Raw genomic sequence first — 21,388 nt, 5'->3', positions numbered from 1 at the left:
AACATAAACACTGGCTTAAATTAGGTGTAGCATAGGGAAGTTTCTTTGGATTCAGTCTCTCATGGCCTGAGGTTGTTAAATTGTGTGACCTAAGAGTGGACCACCTGTCCTCTTTGGAAATTCTCATGTTGGAAAACTTCACGCTGGGATGAGCATGCCCTGAAAAGCTATGTATCAAGTAGAGATGTGTCAGGTTGAAGCCCTCCCTGTCTGCAAAAAGAACAGTGTAAATGATGAGCATGCCTGCAAAAACTTGCATGTATCATGCCTATTTTTCATTTTAACTTTTGTTGTGAAATAACACAGACAATATATAGCTTAAAATTTTGTAGCATGAATAAACCTCTGTATAACTCTCATCTAATCAAGAATATCAGCACATCAAAGACCCTACAAAGCCAGTCACGATGCCCTGCTTGCCTCTTTGAGATTCTCATTTGTGTGATAATCACCTCCGTATTCTCCTGTATAATTTTTCCACCTGAATCTGCTTCCCTTAGTTCTGTCCATTTCCGAATGCAAAATTTAAACATTTTTCTTTCCCATCTGTCTTGTAAAAATCTGATATTAAGATACATGTTGACTGTGTCTTCTTTTTCCTCTTGATCAGCCTCACCAGAGGTTTATCAATTTTATAAGGCCTTTCAAGGGCCAACCTTTGGCTTTGTTGATCGTCTTTCTGCTCTTTTTAGTAATTTCTGCCTCCTACTTGTATTTACTGTGCTGCTTTTCCTGACTTTTCAAATACATGTTTCCTCATTAATTTTGGACCTTTTCTCTTTTAAGACTATCCTTTTTCCTATTCAGTACTCCTGTATCTGTATGTCATACAGGCATACCTAGTTTTATTGTACTCCACTTTACTGGACTTTGCAGATACTACATTTTCTTACAAGATGAAGGTTTGGGGTAACCCTGCTCAGGTGATGGTTGGCATTTTTTAGCAATAAAGTATTTAAAATATTTTTAATTAAAAAATTTAATCCTCACCTGAGGATATGTTTTCATTGAATTTTAGAGAGAGAAAAAAGGGGGAGAAAGAGAGAGAGAGAAACATGGATCAGTTGCCTCTCATATGCACCCCAAACTGGGGATCAAACTACAACCTAGATATGGGCTTTGACTGGGAATCGAACCCACTACCTTTTGGTGTATGAGACAATACTTCAACCAACTGACCCACCCAGCCAAGGGAGCAATAAAGTATTTTTAATTAAGGTATGTACATTTTTGGACATAATGCTATTGTATACTTAATAGGCCACAGTACAGTGTAATCATAACTTTTATATACACTAGGAAACCAAAAAATTCATGTGACTCACTCTATTGAGAGACTCTCTTTATTGGCTACGGTCTGGAACCAAATCTGCAACCTCTCTGAGGTATGCCTATAAATTTTTCTATCAAACAATTTTTATTATTCATGTAAAATATTTATTTTTATTATATCTTCTTTAACCATGAGTTATTTATATATATATATATTTGAATTTCCAAACATGTGGATGATTTTCTAATTATCTGTTTATTACTGGTTTCTAGCATAATTACACTGGAATCAGAGCACATGTTCTGTGTATTTGTTTTCTTTTTTTAAATTTTTAAAAGACTTTATTTGTTATTAGAGAGAGGGGAAGGAAGGGAGAAAGAGAAGGAGAGAAACATCAATGTGTGGTTGCCCCTCACACATTCCCCACTGGGGACCTAGCCCACAACCCAGGCATGTGCCCTGACTGGGAATTGAACCAGCAACCCTTTGATTTGCAGGCTGGCACTCAATCCACTGAGCCACACCAGCTAGGGTTTATTCTGTATAAGCTGAGTTTTTTTTTTTAAGATTTCATTTATTTATTTTTAGACAAAATGGAAGGGAGAGAGAAAGAAAGAGAGAGAGAAACATCAGTGTGTGGTTGCCTTTTGTACGCACCCATACTGGGGACCTGGCTCGCAACCCAGGCATATGCCCTGACTGGGAATCGAACCGGTGACCCTTGGGTTCATAGGTTGGCACTCAATCCACTGAGCTCCACCAGCCAGTGCTGCATTCTGTATAGTTATAACCTTTGAAATTTTTTGAGACTTGCTTAATGATCAGTATATGGTAAATTCTTATAATATATCACATATATTCATGAAAAGAATGTATATTTCACAGTTGGTGCAGTGTGTCCACTAGAATATGTTTATTAACTATGTTAGTCAAATTTTCAATAACCCTTACTAATTTTTTGTATGCTTTTGAGAGATAATAGAATATATATTGGTCTCTGCCCATTCCCTGGCAGAGAGATCCTTAAAAAACCCTTGTAATTTCCTAAGAACACGAGGAGCATCCTTTATTCTAACATTTGGTCCTCGATCCCAGTTCCTAACACAGGGCTTCTGAAAACTTTGGAATTTCTAAGTAATAGGAGTGTCATCTGCTCTGTGAAGCAACTCAGGGTGGCTCCTGGATATAGGCTGCTCACCAGAAAGACCAAGTCATGATTAGAAGCTATTCTCTTGAGAAGGGCTGAAAATGAAGCAAATGATCACTCATACCTACAAAACAAAGCCTCCATAAAAATTCCAAAAGTACGAGATTTAAAGAGATTCTTGGTTGGTAAACACATGGAGATTCTACGAGTGGCACAGTTTGGAGGGGGCATGGAAATTCCACACCGTTCCCCATGCCATGCTCCATGCGTCTCTGTCTCTTCCATTTGGCTGTTCCTGAGTTATATTCTTTTATAATGAACTGGTGATCTAGTGAGCACAATGTTCTTCTTGAGTTCTTTGAGCCACTCTTGCAAATTAATCAAACCTAAGGAAGGAGGGGGTCATGGGAACCTCTGATTTCTAGCCAGCTGGTCAGAAGCCCATGTGATAACCTGGGTTGTGACTGGCACCTGTGTAGCAGGGCAGTATTATAAGACCGAGACCTTCCAGGCGTGTCAAACTCATTTTCTCCAGGGGCTACACCAGCCCTGCAGTTGCCTTCAAAGGGCCAAAAGTAATTTTAGGGCCAAATGTAACCACACCTTAACAGTTGAGTGAGAGCTCAGCTGCTGCCGTGTAGAAACAAAGTGTCCGGTTGGATAAAACAAGGTGGAGGGTGGGACTCGGCTCTTGGGCCTTGTGTTTGCCACCTGTGCCTTTTTTATTTTTATTTTTTTGGCCACCTGTGCCTTAACCTATGGGATTCGATGATATGTCTGGGTAAATAGTGACAAAATTGAGTTAAATTGTAGGACAGCCAGCTGGTGTCACAGAGAATTGGCTTGGGGTAGAGAAAAATACTATTGGTGACCAGAAGTTTATAAAGTGTTCTGCATGAGTAGTAAAAAAGATACACAGGAGCAAAACACAGGAAAGAACTGGGTTTTTCCCTACATAGGAAGGAAAAAAAAAACTGTTGTTTTCCCCCCATTACAGCTTCTTTCATCAATTACTGGGAAAGATTCATTAAAATTTTTCACTGTGTTTATGGATCATCTATTTCTACTAATAATAGTTCTATAAAATTTTGTTTTATATATATTTTAATCATGTTATTAGGTATATACAAATTTAGAATTCTATCTTCCTGGTAAATTAAACCCTATCATTAAAAACATAGCAGTAAGAGTTCCAGCCAAGATGGAGGTGCAGGCAGAAACCCTCTGCTTCCTCACACAACCAAAAGGAGGATCACAATCAATCTGAAACCAATAAACAACCAGAAGTGCCAGAAAATCACTGCATGGAACTCCAACAACCAAGGAATTAAAGAAAAATCAACCGGAATAACCAGGCTGGTAAGGCAGCAGACTGCTCAGGCTGGATCAGAAAAACGGGGGCCAGGTGGTGGACCCAACAGGTGGGGCTGACTTGAAGGGAAACGGAGACTCAGAGTTGACTGTGAACTCTGGCAGTTGCCATGGTGGGAGCAACTCCCAGTCTCACACGAGAGTCCCTTGGAAAGTGAGATAGAGATGAGCAGGCGAGCTGCATTGTTCCCTCTCTGGCCCCTCCCCCACAGGCAGCGCCTCAGAGGACTCAAAGAACTTATGTGTACAACCCATGGACAGGAACTAAGAGGGGCAATGCTGGAGGGTTGGGGGGCAGGGCAGAGGGGGGATAAAGGGGTAAAAATCGGGAAAACCATAATAGCATAATCAATAAAAATATTTATAAAAAGAATTCACTTAAAAAAAAATCCTCAACTGAGAAAAAAGTTAACAGTAATACATAGTAATGCTTTTTGTCTTAAAGTCTATTTTGTCTGATATTAACATAGCTACTACACCAGCTATCTTGTGATTAGTATTATACTGTACACATTTTATACTATGTACATTTTTACATCTTTTTTCTTTTTTAAATACATACACATGACTTTATTTTTATCAGTTCACATATCACGATTCTTTCTGAATGATATAACAGTTCAATATGGGCTCTCTAAAGAACTCTCTTAAGCTACTTCTCTCAGAATCCTGCTGCAGCCTGCACTGTGAAGGCTGCAAGAAAAATCTGCCTTTCACTTCTCCCCAGGCCTTGGAAGGTTGCACCTCGCTTCTGATACCAAACAGAGCATTAGAGATTCCTTGGAATGTTGTTGTGGCTCTTTGGAGCACACATGACATGCTTATAGAAAGGCCTGTGTGATAAACCTAAGTGATCAATAAATGCTCATTCAGAAACATCAGTTGATCATTCATAATTTCAGTAACATTGGATTGTTTTTGTCCAAGTCTTGATATCTCTCCCTGAACTTAGAAGCACATTCTGAAAATTCTTCACTGAAAAAAAAAGCAAATCAAATGATATACTGTGTGTTCTCATTTCTTATGGATGTTTCATTGAAATATTATAGATTTTATCAGCACACTTCCTTAAAACTATAACGTAAACCTGCCAGTCAAAATGAAAACTATGAAACTGACTCATTTGAATATCATCAGTCCTCAAACCTGGGCCACAGTGACTTGGTACTTCAAAGCTGAATCATAAAACTTTCCGACTAATTCACGTGTTTCATACACACTGTGATACAGTGGATAACTGCTGAACTTGTTCGTTGCTCAATTTTTAGTATACTGTGTTCTGTCTAAAACAATTCTAAGTCTTTGGAAGAACACCTAAAAATCATTACTGGATCCCAATTTGCTAATCTAAACTACTGGTTTATTATAATAGAGTATATCCCAGAACCAGGCAGATGAAAGAGATGCACGAGGCAAAGCATGGGGGAGGGGTGCAGAGCTCCCGTGCCTCTGCAGGGGCGCCACTCTCCCTGCATCTCCATGTGTTTGCTAACCCAGAAGCTCAGCATGTTTTTATTTTCAATTGTTCTGTATCCATATACTTAAGATATATTGTTTGCACAATGCATATAATTTAAAAAATCTAGTCTGATAATCTCTGTCTTTCAGCCATAACCTTTAGTCAACTCACATTTGATGTAATTACAGACGCTTGTGGGTTTAAGTCTACCACCATTCATTGTGTTCTGTATCTGTTCTACTCGTTCCATGTTCCTTTTTTCTCCCTTAAAATTGTTTTCTCGTTAGATTTTCCCCATCATAAGTTAGAAGTTAGACATTTTTCTATTCATTTAGTCTACTTAAGTCTACTTAAGTCTATTCACAACATACACTCTTGACTATCATAACTAAATATTAATTAACACCTTTTCCCTCTTCCAAGACAATGTGAACCTTAGAATAGACTACTTCCACCTAACGCCTCTCAACTTATGTTATTTTTGTCCCATATTTTAAATCTTTCTATATCTTTAAAAAACTAATGTTGTACTGTCTTACACAGTCAATGTTCACTTAGAGTTACCCACATATTTACCGCTTTCTTTGAAAAATTATTTGTAGAAGTGATCTGAGGCCTAGAATCATGATATCTTCCTCTAAGAAGATTTCATTGCTTTTAAGTAGCACCTATAGGCATTAGTGAAATAGTATCATCTTAATTCAATAAGCTTTAAGGTTTCTGGGTCACTCGCATACTGGGAAACTAAGCTGCAGCCAATGTGAGAGTTGATTTACTTCCAATTACCCTTACTTCTTGGAGCATCTCTTCAGGGAATTCCCAACTCAAAGTGGGAAATGGTTCCCCTGGTTTCTCAGGCTTTATGACACCCAGATGGGTGTCATACAATTTTTAACCTTGAAAAGACAGCAAAGGTGATCTCGGGCTCTCAACCTTCTTGTCCTGATCAGCAAACACCCACCAGACAAAAGGGGCACTAGTGCTGCTACGCTCCTTCCTCTGTGCTCACATTCTTTCCCAAATCTCGACTCAGTAATCCCCCATAATTTACTAGTTCTTCTATGTTTAAGAAGACTGTTGAAAAATAATTTGTCTAGTTCCTTTGGTTGACATCAGTAAGAGAGCTGGTTGAATCAGGTGACTCACCACTAGTTAAGGTCCTCATCTCCCCACATTCTCTTATGTAGTATATCATTAGTACTCACTCGGCTTTACTGTGCCAACACCCGCTGCTAGGTGAAAAAGTGCTATGGTATTCTTTAAAGAATCATGATCCCTCTGCTTGGTGGCAACTTATCCTATAGTGCAGAGGGACTATAAAGGGCAAGGGTTCAAGTTACAGTTCCTATAATTTACTCACTCTATGATTCTGGACAAAGATTAACCTGGAAAATTTGGTGGGAGAGATACTCCTTCCATACATATCAGAAGTTCATATGAAAGAACACAAAAGAGCTTTACAAGGTGTACAAATTAACAATAATTATAATTCTCTTTCCTCCTTTCTCTGTCTTATAGGTGAACCATTCCTCTACGACTCTGGCTAACTCATCGTGACAGGCCAGTGGGCAACTGACACTTCAGGTCATTCAGCAGTGGCTGGCAACATTATGGAAAACACAATATTCCGAGGTCAAAGGGACACCTGTTGTTATAGCACCCATAACTTATTTTAAAATACTTCAGCATGATAGTGTGCAGACATATGATATGCACCACACACACTCCCTTTACCTCCTAGGAGTAGCTAATTGGTATTTGAAGTACCCTACTCAGGAATGCAAATCCCTGGTGTGATTGATTCACATTTGAAAGGCTAATTAGAACTCCAGCCTCCAGAATCAGAGTTTATCAACCACAGATACCTAAATTTATACTAGGGGATTCCCTAATGAATACAGAGCAGCAGAGAAATAATTTTCCTGATGAAAGTAATAGTGTTCAAGATGTATGGGTTGGCTGGAAGTTCTGTACAGGGACCTCCAACCTTGTATATACATGTGGGTTATAAGAATGTGGGAAACCAGGCAGACTTAGGCACCCTAGGCGGAAGGTTCTGGTCCTGGGTCTGGAGACTTAACAGAGGATTCCATCACCAGATCCAACTGAAAGGTTAGATGACATATCATGTAACAAGAATATGTCTGCATCTGTCTCTGCTGAACCTTTGATGTGAGATACACTTGGGAAGGATGAGGGCTGGAGCTTTCCTCAGTCTATAAGAACAGGTTGAATGACTAACTTGCCTGCTTGCTAACACATGTTCACCTGTGTGGCAAAATTTGGTCTGAGCCTTGACTTTATTGCTACAGACTACTTGGTACCATGATAGCCTGTAATCACCAGAAGCTACCAATTTCTACCAAAAAGATCTGCATGGCTGGAAGCAATGAAGCTGGCTCAATTCAGTTTGCAACAATTGTGGTGCATCAAATTTCCCAAACGAAGCCTGTTGGGACATAGCCTCAAAGCAGCAATACCATGCGGATGAGGTACACACTAGTCATCCTGGACCCTGCAACAGAAAGGCTATTTCCCTTCAGTGAAAAACCACAGGAAACCATGGAGACAGCCTTGGGGTGTGGGTTTTGCTGCATCTGGGAACCTGCCCAAAATACCATCATTCTGTTTCTTGGCTCCTGGAATGCAATGATACTCAATTATTTTGATCCAGTGATTTCCCCAAAACCAGCTGGACTTTGTACTCAAGTCAAAATAATGTCATTTAAACAATATCTGTATTCAAAGGAATAGATAGATGGGAGGCAAACTATCCTACTAACAGTATCCTACTGCCTCAAGTAAACGCAAAGCAGAAATATTTGCATTTTCAAAACAGTAGTTTCTTGGATTCTTCGCAGCTGCATGTCCCTATCCTCCAAATATTTTAAAATATATATGAGCTGAAAATTAACCAAAATGGGAAAGTGAGCTGTTTGTCATAAATAATATCTTAAAGAAAAACTATGAAACTCTTATCTCCCACCCTGCCTATGTACTGGGGGGCACCAAGAAGTTGCTCTAGCCCATGTGATTTTCCTGATGATGCAGCCTAAAGAGATTACTATAAGAAACACATTCTTGAACCAAAGGGTTGTTGGTTTGATTTCCAGTCAGAGCACATGCCTGGGTTGTAGGCCAGGTTCCCAGTTAGGGAGCACATGAGAGGCAACCACACATTGATATTTCTCTGCTTCTTTCTCTCCCTCCCTTCCTCTCTCTCTAAAAATAAATAAAATCTCAAAGAAAAAAAGAAAAGAAAAAGAAATATATTCTTCTAGGTGTCAGGATTATCCTTTAAAAAAAAACAAGTCCCACAAAGAAAGTTAACCAACTGGTTCACCAAGAAGCTTAACCAACCAGTTTTCAAAACTGCTAAAAATCTAAAGTGGAATCTCCACCCCCTCCAAAGAGTACATTGGAATCCTGAAGTGTGACCTCATCCTGTTGTATCACTGTCTGAGAGATGTTTGATAGGGTGGATAAGTGAACTGGGAGTTTGAAATCCTGGCCCTTCAGGTCATTTCTCTGAGCCTACTGATCTCTCCACCTGACAGACTGGGAAGCCCTTTTGTCAGCCACTTCTCCGGAGGTTTGAGCGGGACAACGAAAGCATCCATAACATGATGCTAAAGGAAGAGAGACATGCTGCAGCGCCTGGACAGATTAAGCCAAGGCAGCTGGTGCTTCCTGCTCGTGTTCCACTGGCCTCCAACCCATTTATAGCAACAGCAAGAAAAAGCAAGGCTGGAATGGCTTCTGAGAAGCAGGGTGGGACAGGGACAAGAGCTACTGCAGTGACAGGCAGCAGGCCCGGTGCTGTCACAGAACTGCCATCCTGGGCCTCTTACATCCGTGCTTCTAAGAGCACGGAGGAATTCGGAATTCAGAATTCAGAGGGAACACAGCCAAGAAATCATTCCCAAAGTTTATGTCAGCTCATCTCTCAAGTTGTGGGCCTGACTTTAGTCACAGATACTTCAGGAAATAAGAGGATTCACCCTCTCCCCACCCCCGTGCACACTACTGGGAACATTAAACCTCAACTTCATCTTGGATAATAATGAAACCCCTAAGTGAAGAGCCTACTTGAAAAGAAAAGGGGAAAGTAAAGAAAAAGAAAGAATCTAATAACCTGTAAATTAATATTTGCTCACCTATTGAGACCATGCCCTTTTAAAAGAATTGCTCATCATTTTTTGTTCCCCTCTCTTTTTGTCAGCTTCTAAAGACTTAAGGGCTTTATGACTGTAAGTTATAAAGTGAGAGCATTTATGAAAGGAAATGGGACTGGCATCCAATCTCTGCTTGTACAAAGGAGTAATCAGAAAGATTTATGGAGGGCCTGCCACATGACACTCGGCACAGAAGCTCTCATTTAATCTTCATCGCCACTAAAATGGTATGTTACCTACTTTCCACCAAAGGAAAATTAATCGAAGAAAGTCTGAGATACATGTCATGGGTAACACAGTTAGCAGATGCCATTCTCTCAAAGCCAGTGCTCATTTCTATGGCAGGGACCAAATCCAAGCGGCGTTCTCTCTGCCAGCTCTGAGTCAGAAGGTTAGTGTGCTCTGAGTTCCCTAGAACTGGTGCTCTCACTCATTCAGACCCACAAGCGATTTGAAGCTCTTGTAGTTCTTTTCAAATTTTTCATTTTTTTCTTGTTCTTTCCCTTTATTCAGGACACATAGCTTCAAATTACTTTAGGCCTTTTCTAAAAACTCGAACCTAACCTCAAAGGTCAAGAATTGACCACTGCTGAGGTTACTAGGAGGAAAATATTGTGAGATCTGAAGCAATTTCCCAAGAAGAGCTTGTCAACTGTTTTCAGCACAGCAGAACTGAAACACACACAGTGCCTCCCCCGGGGAATACTGCGAAAAGGCCCATTTCTTGGGACTTGTGGTCCCCATGCAGGGGGTGGAAGAGGGCGGGGCAAATCTCATTTTTCAGGTGTAAGTGCCGAGTGACGTGGTGTGTTTCTGTTTTCTTACTTATGTTCGCTATTCTACTGGTAAGTTATTTCGCATTCACTTATTTTTTAGAATCTGCTTGCATTGTGATTGGAGACAAGTGTGTCAGGTCAAATGGAGCCAATGGAAGATCTGGATATGCGCACAGTAACAATCTTATGGGCGGTTTCTAGTCAGGCTTTCTTCTTTAAGAAAGAGCAGCACTGTGCTCATGTTCCACATCTGAGATACGAGAGAGAGGTATTAATGCAACAATTCACAACTGCTATTTGCCTCGATCTTCACTTTTGTTACCGCCTCCCTTCAAGGTCCTTCATGAAAGAGTTGACAACATAAAAGGAAAGAGAAATGTGAAGTACAGCTGAGAAGCAGGAGAAACCCAAATCCTCTCTCCTGCCTTTACAAATAACACAGAAAGATATTTTTGTGTGGATTTCTTTCCCACGATGGAGTGCTGATAAAGATCTTAAAAATATTGAAATGGCCCAGTGAATCCAGTCAACTACAAAGCCACCTAAGCCATTTAGAATGATGATGACAGGTAAGTTCCAACTACAGGCCTTGGGCCTGTTCAACATACCCTTCAAAGCAGCCCTTGTGGAAGAATGGGTAGTATCCCAATGATGCTGCCAGTCCTCAAAGCCCTGTTAAATATACGCTCACAAAGTGTCAAGATGGTTCCTCTAAGTTGCAAAACTTGCTATATTTGTTCCCCTATGACTGCTCATACTTGGCACACTTCCAGCCGTTTTAGGACTACAGAAGAGGTATTTTCCAATTTTAGTCAGATGGCTATAAATTCAAGACGTTAAAAATGAAACATGTAGTCTTTTCTCCTCATTAAGAAAAAAAACTTGAACGAAACTTGACGAAAGATTTTCTTAAAACTAGGGAAGGCCAGGCATTCTAGAATTTATCACTATCATTACATAAAATGTTATGTAAACAAATTATAAGGACAGTAACTTTAGGATTAGGATGTTCTCAAATAGTTCTTTCACATTTTCTCCAGCAAAAAAAAAAAAAAAAAAAGACTATTATGAGTACTTTTAGAAATACCTGGACATGACACAGAAAGGCCTTTTAGGGAAAAAAAATAACATGGTGAGACACTTAAAAGTCCTGCAGGAGAGCAAGCAAAACCTTTCAAAGAACTCATTGCCAGAACGCGTGTCCTTTCATAAAATGCTATTTCATCCTTGATGAATCCCAAAGGCTCCCTGTTTTAACATACTCTGGAAATGATCTTCCAACACAATAACAAATCATCAAAAGCATCAACCAAAGCAACTGAGATAGTAAAAGCTGGAAAGAAGCTCAGCTGAATAAATACTCAGAACACTGAAATTTAGCATTCAATAATAGCTACCATTTATAGCTTAATGATAAATCACACCTCCACACTATTTGGCAAAGGGTGTTCTGCTCACTGAGTCTTAGCTGCCTACCAGGCTGTGAGTTCCCAGAGAGTGCAAGTTCTCTTCTTTTTCCCCTCCTGTTGTGTCACTCATTTATTTATCTCCCAAATCGTTCATTTTTTCTTCTCATCATTCAAACATATTTAATCAGTTCCTACCACTTACTAGGAATTAGATACCTCTTCTAAGCTAGGAACTTTTCTTGAGTGAAGATGTTTAAATAATTTGATATGTTTGCATTGTGTAATCATGTAATATAACTTTATTATCTTGTGCAGAAGGTTATCATAAAAAATGTCAGAGTCTGCCCTGTTCACTTCTGTATCATCCAAAAATACGCCACAAAATAGGTGCTCCAACGTTTGTTGAATTGGGCTGCTATGACAATAGTGATTAAAATAAACTATTATAAACGTGAATTTTGGTGTTTTAAGCATTCAACCTAAATAGTCACATACTGTATACAACCCATGTATGTATAAGCATGGACATCCATGAAAAGTTTCCCAATTCAAACTGATGGTTCTCTTATTTCAAAAACCTAGCAGTTACTACCATGTTCCTTCCCCCCTACTTTCCAAAAGTTATTAAGAGTAGAGGGAGGAGGAAGGAAGATGAATGTGTTATGTAAATAAAAAGGAAAAAAGGAACCCAAACAGATGATAGCTGGGGCTCTTTGCCCATCAGGAGTCAAATCAACACACCGCCAGAGGAGGGAGAAGCAACTCTTTAGAACTGTGAGCAAAGTCAGTCTCTTTCCCTGTTCCCCCTGGGATGCAGTTGGTCTTTAAAAAAGTGAAATAGCTGATTCGAGAAATTCTACAATCTCAAAACCATAAAGCAAAATCTAGTGGTAGATCAGCTCCTGCACCTCCCTTTACTATAACTGAGAAAAATGAATCCTCCTAGAGAGCTGGCGACATTCCAAAGCCATACACAGGGGTCATGGTGGCAGTGGGGCTACTAGCTGCAACACTTCTGTGTCTCACCCAGGAGAGCATGGAAATGGTATCAAAGACAAAATCACAGAGCAAGGGTGCTCCACTAGGATGCACAGGCATGTTTAGGGACTTCATGCTACTGAAATTGTCTGCAAAACTGTCCGGCTGTGCATATTTCAGGAGAGCAGAGTCTACTGCTTTCATCCGTCTAAACAAGGCCAGTGACTCAAAAATTTTAGAAATCCCTGTGTCAAGGGTTGGGCATTGGAGGAAGGTTTCAAGTGAATGAGATTAATTCCAAACTAAAAGGAACCCATATTTTCAATAATCTGAAGAATATGCTTAGGCCAGGCAGCCAGTGGAACCATGGAAGAGCACACAGTCCTAATCTTTCTGGTCTGGATGGTAAAAAGGATCCGGTAAGAAAAAAAATGTTTAGGTAAGCTGGTGTGTCTTTGTGACCACAGGTGATAGGGAACAGTGTAAGCAGCACAAGCTTTAACTACTGACTGGGTGGTTTCAGAAGACCACAGGACAGAAGTAATAAGCAAGTCTGAATTCTCTGGAATCACAGAAAAGCTTTTGGCAGTAGTTGTCATGAGTTTTGATGCAAGGTTTCTGCAGCCTCTCAAAGCCAGGGCGCCTTGACCTTCAATCAGGACTCTCACTGTACCTGTTTGTGAACACACAGTGAGCCCAAAAAGGGTTCCAAAGACCCCAGGAGACGAAATGTGATCACAGGGGTCTTTGTTTTCTTCTAATTTCTGATGTCAACATCAGTCCCAAGAGTGGGCAAAGGCCTTGGTACTTGGTCACAGGGAACAGGAGACACGTCAGCCATTGCAATTTCCCTGGGAAACAGAAAATATTTTCCCCACTCTATGGATGAGGAAATTGAAGCAAAGGGAGAAATGTCCAAGGTTTTTCAAGGAGGTGAAGAGCCAAGAGCTCTGAGGTTAGAGCTTGTAACTAAATACTCCACACTGGCTCTGGCTAGATATTCCATCTCCTTTTGGGAAACAAGCAGTTCTGGAATTGGAGAAACACTAGTTGCTAAGGATAAGATGTGGGATACAGTTTACACCACACAACCTTACATATGGAATCCATCACACATTAAAACAGAAGACTTGAGGCCTCACTGGGTAAAAACGAGATAGGGAAAGGGAACCTGGAGGTTACTCATCATTTTCCAAATCAGAGATTTATGTCCCTTTTGGAAAGGACGAGGAAAACCTGTCTGCAGTCTAGTTTGGAGTAATATTTGCCACTGAGAAGTTTTATGCAAAAATTCCTGGCACAAGCCTTGGAGAGCTCTTCCGATTGGGCTCTGGCCAGTCCTTGTAAATGACTGAGATTTAAAACTCTATCGTATCAGCAGACCAGGGAGTATCCTTGATGCAGCACCACAAATCCCTCTCTCTAAAGCTAATTTCAAACTTATAATAGGAATGTTCAGGGAGAAAAATGATCTACATTTACCTATATCCATTTTTTCCTAAGTCAAAAGGGCAGAGATTAATAGCTAATGGCAATCTGACTGGTTGGAATGTGATTATCTTTTTTTTCCTTAAGTATATTTTCTACTATTTTAATCATTAAAATGGACTGCTGTGGAATAAAATAAAATTAAGAAAATATAAAAGCTAGTAACTTTGAGTGTCAATAAAGAGCCAGAGCTTATCTCATCCAACTGACTCATTTCATAAAAGAAGAAATGGAGGAGGAGAGAGGGGGGAGCACCTTGCCCGTGGCCACTCAGCCGGCCAGCAAGGGAGGAGAGCCAGGACCCTGGAAATCCCCTGACCGCCGTCCTGGCCTCCAAACCACCCTGTTGCAGCTGCTGGGTTCCTAAGGCTAGGAAACCCCCTAAGGTAAGAAAGGGTTTTATGGGGAATTATAAAATCCAAAACAGCAGTCTTAAGTGTTCGACAGAGTACACCAGCTTTCAAATCAAGAATGTCTGGAGCTGAAGTAGCACTCGCAAAGACAAGAGGACAATTTGCAGGGAATTAGGTGTCTCAGGCTGTCACAACTGCCATACTGAACAACTTCATAAGTGTGCCACCTTTTCTTGCCCCTGGTTATTATTCATGCAATTCCCCCTGCCTAGAATGCCTTCCTCTTGTCCTCTCTCCCATGTATTTCTAGAAATTCCTACTCATCCTTTAATATCGACTCAGAAGTTACTCTCTGCAAGGCCTTCCCTGGTCTTTTCCACTTATAAATTGGTACTAGGACACAAGAGGATGACCTTGACTGTGGAGCATATGGCAATATAAGGGAAATCATCACTGGTTTATGTGCCTGTCTCACCCGCTGGATAGTGTTCCTTAAGGGCAGTGACTATTTTAACCATCTTTATATCTTAGGCACCCAGCAGGGACTCAAATGTCAGAAGAATAATTGAATGCCTGCTAATAGACAAACAGGAAGACTTCAGCTTTTCCTTGCAAATCTATGATTTGCCTTTCTAGATTCAAAAACAGTACATTTATAGAACTCTTAGGCAATAGGTTGCTTTTGGACAGTTTTTTCTTAAAGTTTAATGGGCCAAGTTTAATATTGATATTTCATGCTTTTTAACTTACAAAGAAATTATAACAGAAAAAAAGCAGGATTAAATAATATCAAAAGATAAATGGACAGGCTGGCTATGACAAAGGCAAAAAGAAAGTACAATTTACCAAATGAAGATACCAGCTAACATATATGATTCCTACACCACCCTCTGTACCAGTCCTTGAGACACAAACACAAATGCATACAAAAAGTTGGTAAGACACTTTGAGAAGTTTAATCATAAGCCATTGACAAACAGAAGAGCCTACTGCATAGTAAATACCACAGTGAGTCTCTCATTAGGGTTGCCAATCGCTAATCAAAATCTCAAGACCAGGTTTCTGGGCATACCCTACTCCATCTGTGAAGCAGACAGGTCCCCAATGGTATGAAAACCAAGTTTGGGGCATGCTTCTTCATAACGGGCCGCTCCTGCAACATCACAAAAGATTGCGACAGAACTGTGCAACAGGGGCAAGGATACTCTGCGTGCCGTCTCTTCACGCAGAGCCCTGCTCCTGACTGCAGATCTGACAGAAATTTCTAGTCAACTTCTGGGTTCCAGAAACAAGGCTACTGTAACATAAAACACTAGAAGGTGCCTGGCTTTCTCTTTATGGGGAAAAGAGTGTCACAATAATCAACACACTGCCTCTCTCCCCCAGGACTGGCCGGAAAGGGAACAAGGGGACCTTCTGGAGAAATGAAAATGTTCTATGTCTTGGTTGAAATGTATATTACATGGGTGTTGATACATTTGTCAAAACTTACAGAATTCTCTTAAGAGTCATCTGTTTCACTGTGTATAAATTTTACCTGGGGGAAAAAAGAACCATGTACAATTAAACTCTAGTTAGTAGGTTTACTTTCTGCAGTAGTGTGAGCTAGCAATTTTGAAACTACTTTCTGTGTAATCTACACCTGAGCAAGTGAATACATATATCCAGGGTAATAGGATCCAGGTTTTGCACTGTTGGGGAAGTCAGTTACAAATACAGAAAGGAGGATATCAACATCACTAAAGGGGGTAACACACACCATCTGCCTCCTGACAGAAGGATGCACCATCACTTCTTTGGTATTCCTGACAAAGATTCAGAACTTGAACCTAATCATAAGGAAACAGTAGGCAAATCCAAATCAAGGCAAATTCTACAAAAATAACTGGCAAAATATCAGAATGCTAAGTTAATAAAGACAAACAGAGGCTAAGGAATTCTTCTAGATTGAGGGAAGCCAAAAAGACATGACAATTAAATGCAATTGTTTGATGCTGAATTGGATCCTAGTTTGGGAAGTAAAAAAAAACCCTATAAAACACACTACTAGTACAAATAACAACATTTGAAATATAAACTTTAGATGAGATAACAATACTGTATAAACATTAAATTGCCTGAATTTGATAATTGTATTATCAAATTATCAGTCTAGGTTAAGAGAGCATCCTTGTTCTTGTTCTTAGGAAACACACTGAAGAATTTAGTTATAAAAGACTACAATGTCTCCAACTTAATCTCAAAGTTTTAAAAGAAAGAGAAAGGAGGACTTCCGCCAAGATGGAGGCGTAGGTGGAAAAACTGTGCTTTGTCCCACAACCAAGTTTGAATCCAACAAAGGTTTAGTAAACAAAGACACAGCCAAAGAACAGAATATTGAAGTATACGGAAGTCGGACAACAACGAACTGGTAAGAGGGGCGGAGCCAGCAACGGAGCTGGGTCGGGCAGGAAAGATCCCCCGACCCAGGCATGCAGGCGGCTGGGGTAGCATTGGGCGGACCCAGTGAGGGTGCGGGGCAGACTGACCTCAGTCACATATTCTCAAGCAGATAAACCAGCAGAGACAGACCATGTAGGCCCCAGTGGGCAAACCCAGTGGCAGAGGACTGACTGCAGTCACACATTTGGGCGCAGTGGGACAGAACATGTGGGCCCCAGCAGCAGCGGCGGGAGGCAACAGATGTGACCATCATTGCTCCTCTTTGACTCTGCCCCCACATACAGCGTCACAACCCAGCGACTGACTGGCCCCGCCCTGGTGAACACCCAGGGCTCCGCTTCTCATAAGTAACAGGCACGAACATTCCAAAATATGGCTCAAGAAGAACTCAAAGTCCCAGAGCCAATAACTCTAAGCGACCAAGAGATTGCCAGCCTCTCAGATGCACAGTTCAAAACACTGGTCATCAGGATGCTCACAGAACTGGTTGATTATAGTCACAAATTAGAGGAACATATGAAGGCTAAACTAATTGAAATGAAGGGAGATGTACAGGAAACCAATAGTGATGGAAAGGAAACTGGGACTCAAATCAATGGAATGGACTAGAAGGAAGAACAAAACATCCAACCAGAAAAGAATGAAGAAATGAGAATTCAAAAAAATGAGGAGAGGCTTGGGAACCTCCAGGACATCTTTAAACATTCCAACATCTGGATTATAGGGGTACCAGAAGGGGGAAAGAAACAGCCACGAGTGGAAAACATATTTGAACAAATAATAAAGGAGAACTTCCCCAGTCTGGCAAAGGAAATAGACTTCCAGGAAATCCAGGAAGCTCAGAGAGTGCCAAAGAAGTTGGACCCAAGAAGGAACACACCAAGGCACATCATAATTACATTAGCCAAGACCAAAATGAAGGAGAGAATCCTAGAAGCATCAAGGGATAAGGGGACAGTCACCTACAAAGGAGTACCCATCAGACTGTCAGCGGATTTCTCAAAAGAGACCTTACAGGCAAGAAGGGGCTGGAAAGAAGTATTCCAAGTCATGAAATCCAAAGACCTACAGCCAAGATTGCTCTATCCAGCAAAGCTTTCATTTAGAATGGAAGGACAGATAAAGTGCTTCTCAGATAAGGTCAAGTTCAAGGAGTTCATCATCACCAAGCCCTTATTATATGAAATGCTAAAGGGACTTATCTAAGAAAAAGAAGATGAAAAGTATGAACAGTGAAAGGACAGTTACTAACAACCACACCTAAAACAAAAGCAAACCAAGAGGACAGCTAGATCAGGAGTGGAACCATAGAAATGAAGAACACATGGTGGGTTAGCAACAGGGGAGTGGGAGGAGGAGGGGGGGGGAGAAGGTACAGAAAACAGCATAGACAGTAGGTAGAAAATAGATAGGGGGAGGGCAAGAATAGTGGGGGAAATATAGAATCTAAAGAACTTGAGACACATGGTTATAAACTAAGGGGGGGGAATGGTGGGGGAGGAGTGTGCAGGGTGGAGGGGAATGAAAGGGGGAATAGAACAACTGTAATGGTATAATCAATAAAATATATATATTAAAAAAAATAAAAGAAAGAGAAAGGAAAGTGAAAGAGCAGGGAGGGGAAGTAGCCTCTAGGCACAAATGGAACAAAATGTAAATAATTGATGAATCTGGGTAAAGGGTGTACGGAATTCCTTGTACTACTCCTGAAACTTAAAATTACATCAAAATAAAAAATTACCAAAAAATCCCTAACTTCCTCCAAAAATATTTAGGCGAAAGGCTAACAACAACAAACTAACATAATGTATTATGAGAAACTTTTTCAAGAATATTGGTTTCAAAATGGTACTTTTCCCTCTCATAGTAAAGTAATTCCACAAAACTATAGTTCACTTTAAATTCCCTTTTAGAAAAAAAAAAACACAAAAAACCCAAAACTCATGTACCTTCCAACAGGGTTTATTGAAATCCCAGTGGCAGATACTGTCATTTTAGAAAGTCTTGCAAGGCAATCAACAGAAATTGGAATAAAAGTAACTGCTCGCCATTCCCCTCCCTCCAGATTCTTCAACAGCTTTTCTGTTGAAGAAAAGAATAGTTCACCTGGCCACCTGCCAAGCTATAATCAAACAGGGTAAGAGTGATTTATGTGTGATGATTCAGTCTTCTCTGCCACAGAAGCAGAGAACGGTATTCTTCCCCACCTCAGGCTTTATAAAAAGTCTAAATATTATTTTTATACATGTGAACAAGAACATTATTACTCAGTGGAACTTATTCTACCTCCCCAATGTTTCTGTCTGCATCTGTGGTTCAATCATGACAAGTATGGCCTAGGTCTATTTTTTTTAAATAGTGAAAACTACCAAGGGAAAAAATTACTTCATAGATGGCAAAAGAGAATTTTTCAAAAGTCATTTTTAGCCCAAAGAATCCTTTTAAAACAGTAACAACTATGATATGACTCAGTATAAAAAATATTATGCTAAGTATGCATTAAGAAAAATTCACATGCACAGAGACGAAAATGTAATTGGATTTGTCATTTCAAAGTATTAATGTTGGGTTTGCATATAATAGAGAATGACATTCTCCTAAGTGAATAAAGAAGTTAGCCAAGTAAGTAAATGCTGTGTTTCTACTGTAAGGAAATACGTGTACCAATGAAGCAACCTTTCCAGCACAAAAGAAATTTAATACCCTGACCACATGAAAAGTGATCACTATGGGAAGAGCACAGCTGTTAAAATCCAAGTCAATTTGTATTAAATCAGCCAGCTTGTTTATGTAAAGCAGGACTCACAGAATGACCACCAAGAGGAAATAATTTCGCTAACAAAAAAGTGATACAAATATTTAATGTAATGCTTACAGTAAGTGAAAACAAAATGCACAGCTATTCTCTTTCAAAAAATACAGTATAAGGGACCTCAGTTAATAGGTATGCTTGTGATCCTTTCATAAACAGTATCTCAAGAGCCAATTTAATTAGAGCGAGAACAAGAAAGAATGCGTGCTTGCGTTTCATTTGGAGAGCCCGACTACTCGTATTTCATTGACTAGCCAGCTCTACATAAAGTCATAGAAAAACTGGCACCTGCGCCAAACGATTTCAATATGAGAATTAACACTACTGCCAGGTTATTTCGAGATTAATTAGCTCAGCCATTCAAAGAAAAAAATGTGCTCCACTAAAAAGCATATAATCCTAAAAGTTTCATTTCTGAACACAGAAGTGCACACAGATATATCCCTGAAATCCTGACCTTTGCAGATCTAAGATACCTCAAAGAAACTACAGGAAAAAATGCACTCATGAAAAACTACTGACAAATGGTGAGTTTCAAATCTCAACATAGATACTTAATAAAGCAGGAGCTTAGTTTACTTTTGAAGTAAAAAAAAAAAAATTACTCTAAATTGTTGAGCACATAAAATTAACCAAATTTACCAACATTGTTGTCAATCTGAGTTAACTTTTAGAGAAACTGGTCAGGATTATACTTCTCATAAGACATGACCCAAGTGAAGTTTCCAAAGAAAGCTCGTCAAGCCAGAGCAGAGCAAATTTCCCTAGAATTTAATCCCTTCCATACTGTCAGATGGAGGCTACCCAGCAAAGAGGTCTCAAATTATAACTGAGGAGCCAGAGTTTCAGATTAATGACCGTAACACTGTTTTGCATAATACTTGAATATCAAAGTTTTATCAGGAATCATGAGTTTTAAAAGCTCAGGTTAAATCACCGGGTGTTAGAGGCTTAAAGAGTCACCAAAAAGGAAATTAACTATAACATGCAGCAAACATGTAAAAATAACTCAGACTACCTCAAAGCCTATTAAAGAATGAGATGCCATTACTGTAGCTTTGAGACATATCAGTTGTACCCCATTACAATAGGACATACCAGATCTATTTTTAGAGTCTCTGGAAAGATCAAAGCTGAACAGGCCCTTTTATTGCCTCCCCTCCTCCCCCCCGCAGGCTCCCGACCTCCATTTATTTCTCTCTATCATTATATAGCTCTCCAAAAGACACGCCACCAAGACTCTGTCTGGTATTCCCCATCCTCTGAGTAACACTTAAAAGTTGCTCTATGATGGTCTATGAGAGGGAGGAACTGTCTGGGAAAGAACAAAGGCCAGTAAAACTCAAGCCAAAACTACCAGATGCAAGTATTGAACAGAACTAAAACATCTAATTCAGTCTTTCTGTACACTATAAATCAAACTGTCTCAGGCTGATTACTCTATGAAATAAATAGAGATAAATGAAAACAAAGCCCTTTCTAGTATTTTAGACTCCACCCCTCCCCACAAAGGCCCTCAGTTGGTTCTAATGTCTCTGACTAGTAAGGCTGATGGGCCTATTTTAAAAGACAAGTCCCTAAAATTCAGAATGACTTACTTTGGAAGAACAGGCTGTACATTTGTCAAATGCCAGGCTGACAGGAAGGACATTATCAAACCGTGACAGAAATCCCCGGATCTAAAAACAAACAAAACAAAATAATT

At 40.0% G+C, this 21,388-nt stretch overlaps 1 protein-coding gene and 1 pseudogene across 8 annotated transcripts in view; both read right to left on the bottom strand.

Moving 5' to 3' along the window:
• ATG7 (autophagy related 7) overlaps nt 1–21,388 on the bottom strand; it is a 289,420-nt gene that overhangs the window by 154,281 nt on the left and 113,751 nt on the right. For all 8 annotated transcript variants that reach the window (XM_037050611.1, XM_037050601.1, XM_037050667.1 and 5 more), the window contains one exon: nt 21,282–21,362. In XM_037050611.1, coding sequence (XP_036906506.1) covers nt 21,282–21,362 — 81 coding nt within the window. The remainder of the gene's footprint in view (nt 1–21,281; nt 21,363–21,388) is intronic.
• On the bottom strand, nt 4,453–7,757 carry LOC118990132 (putative N-acetylated-alpha-linked acidic dipeptidase; annotated as a pseudogene).

This window comes from Sturnira hondurensis, unplaced genomic scaffold (genome assembly GCF_014824575.4).
Source record: "Sturnira hondurensis isolate 20B ecotype Veracruz unplaced genomic scaffold, ASM1482457v3 Scaffold0000867, whole genome shotgun sequence".
Lineage (NCBI taxonomy): Eukaryota > Metazoa > Chordata > Mammalia > Chiroptera > Phyllostomidae > Sturnira > Sturnira hondurensis.
The sequence above is the reverse complement of the archived record's forward strand: the minus strand, read 5'-3'. Positions and strand labels throughout refer to the sequence as shown.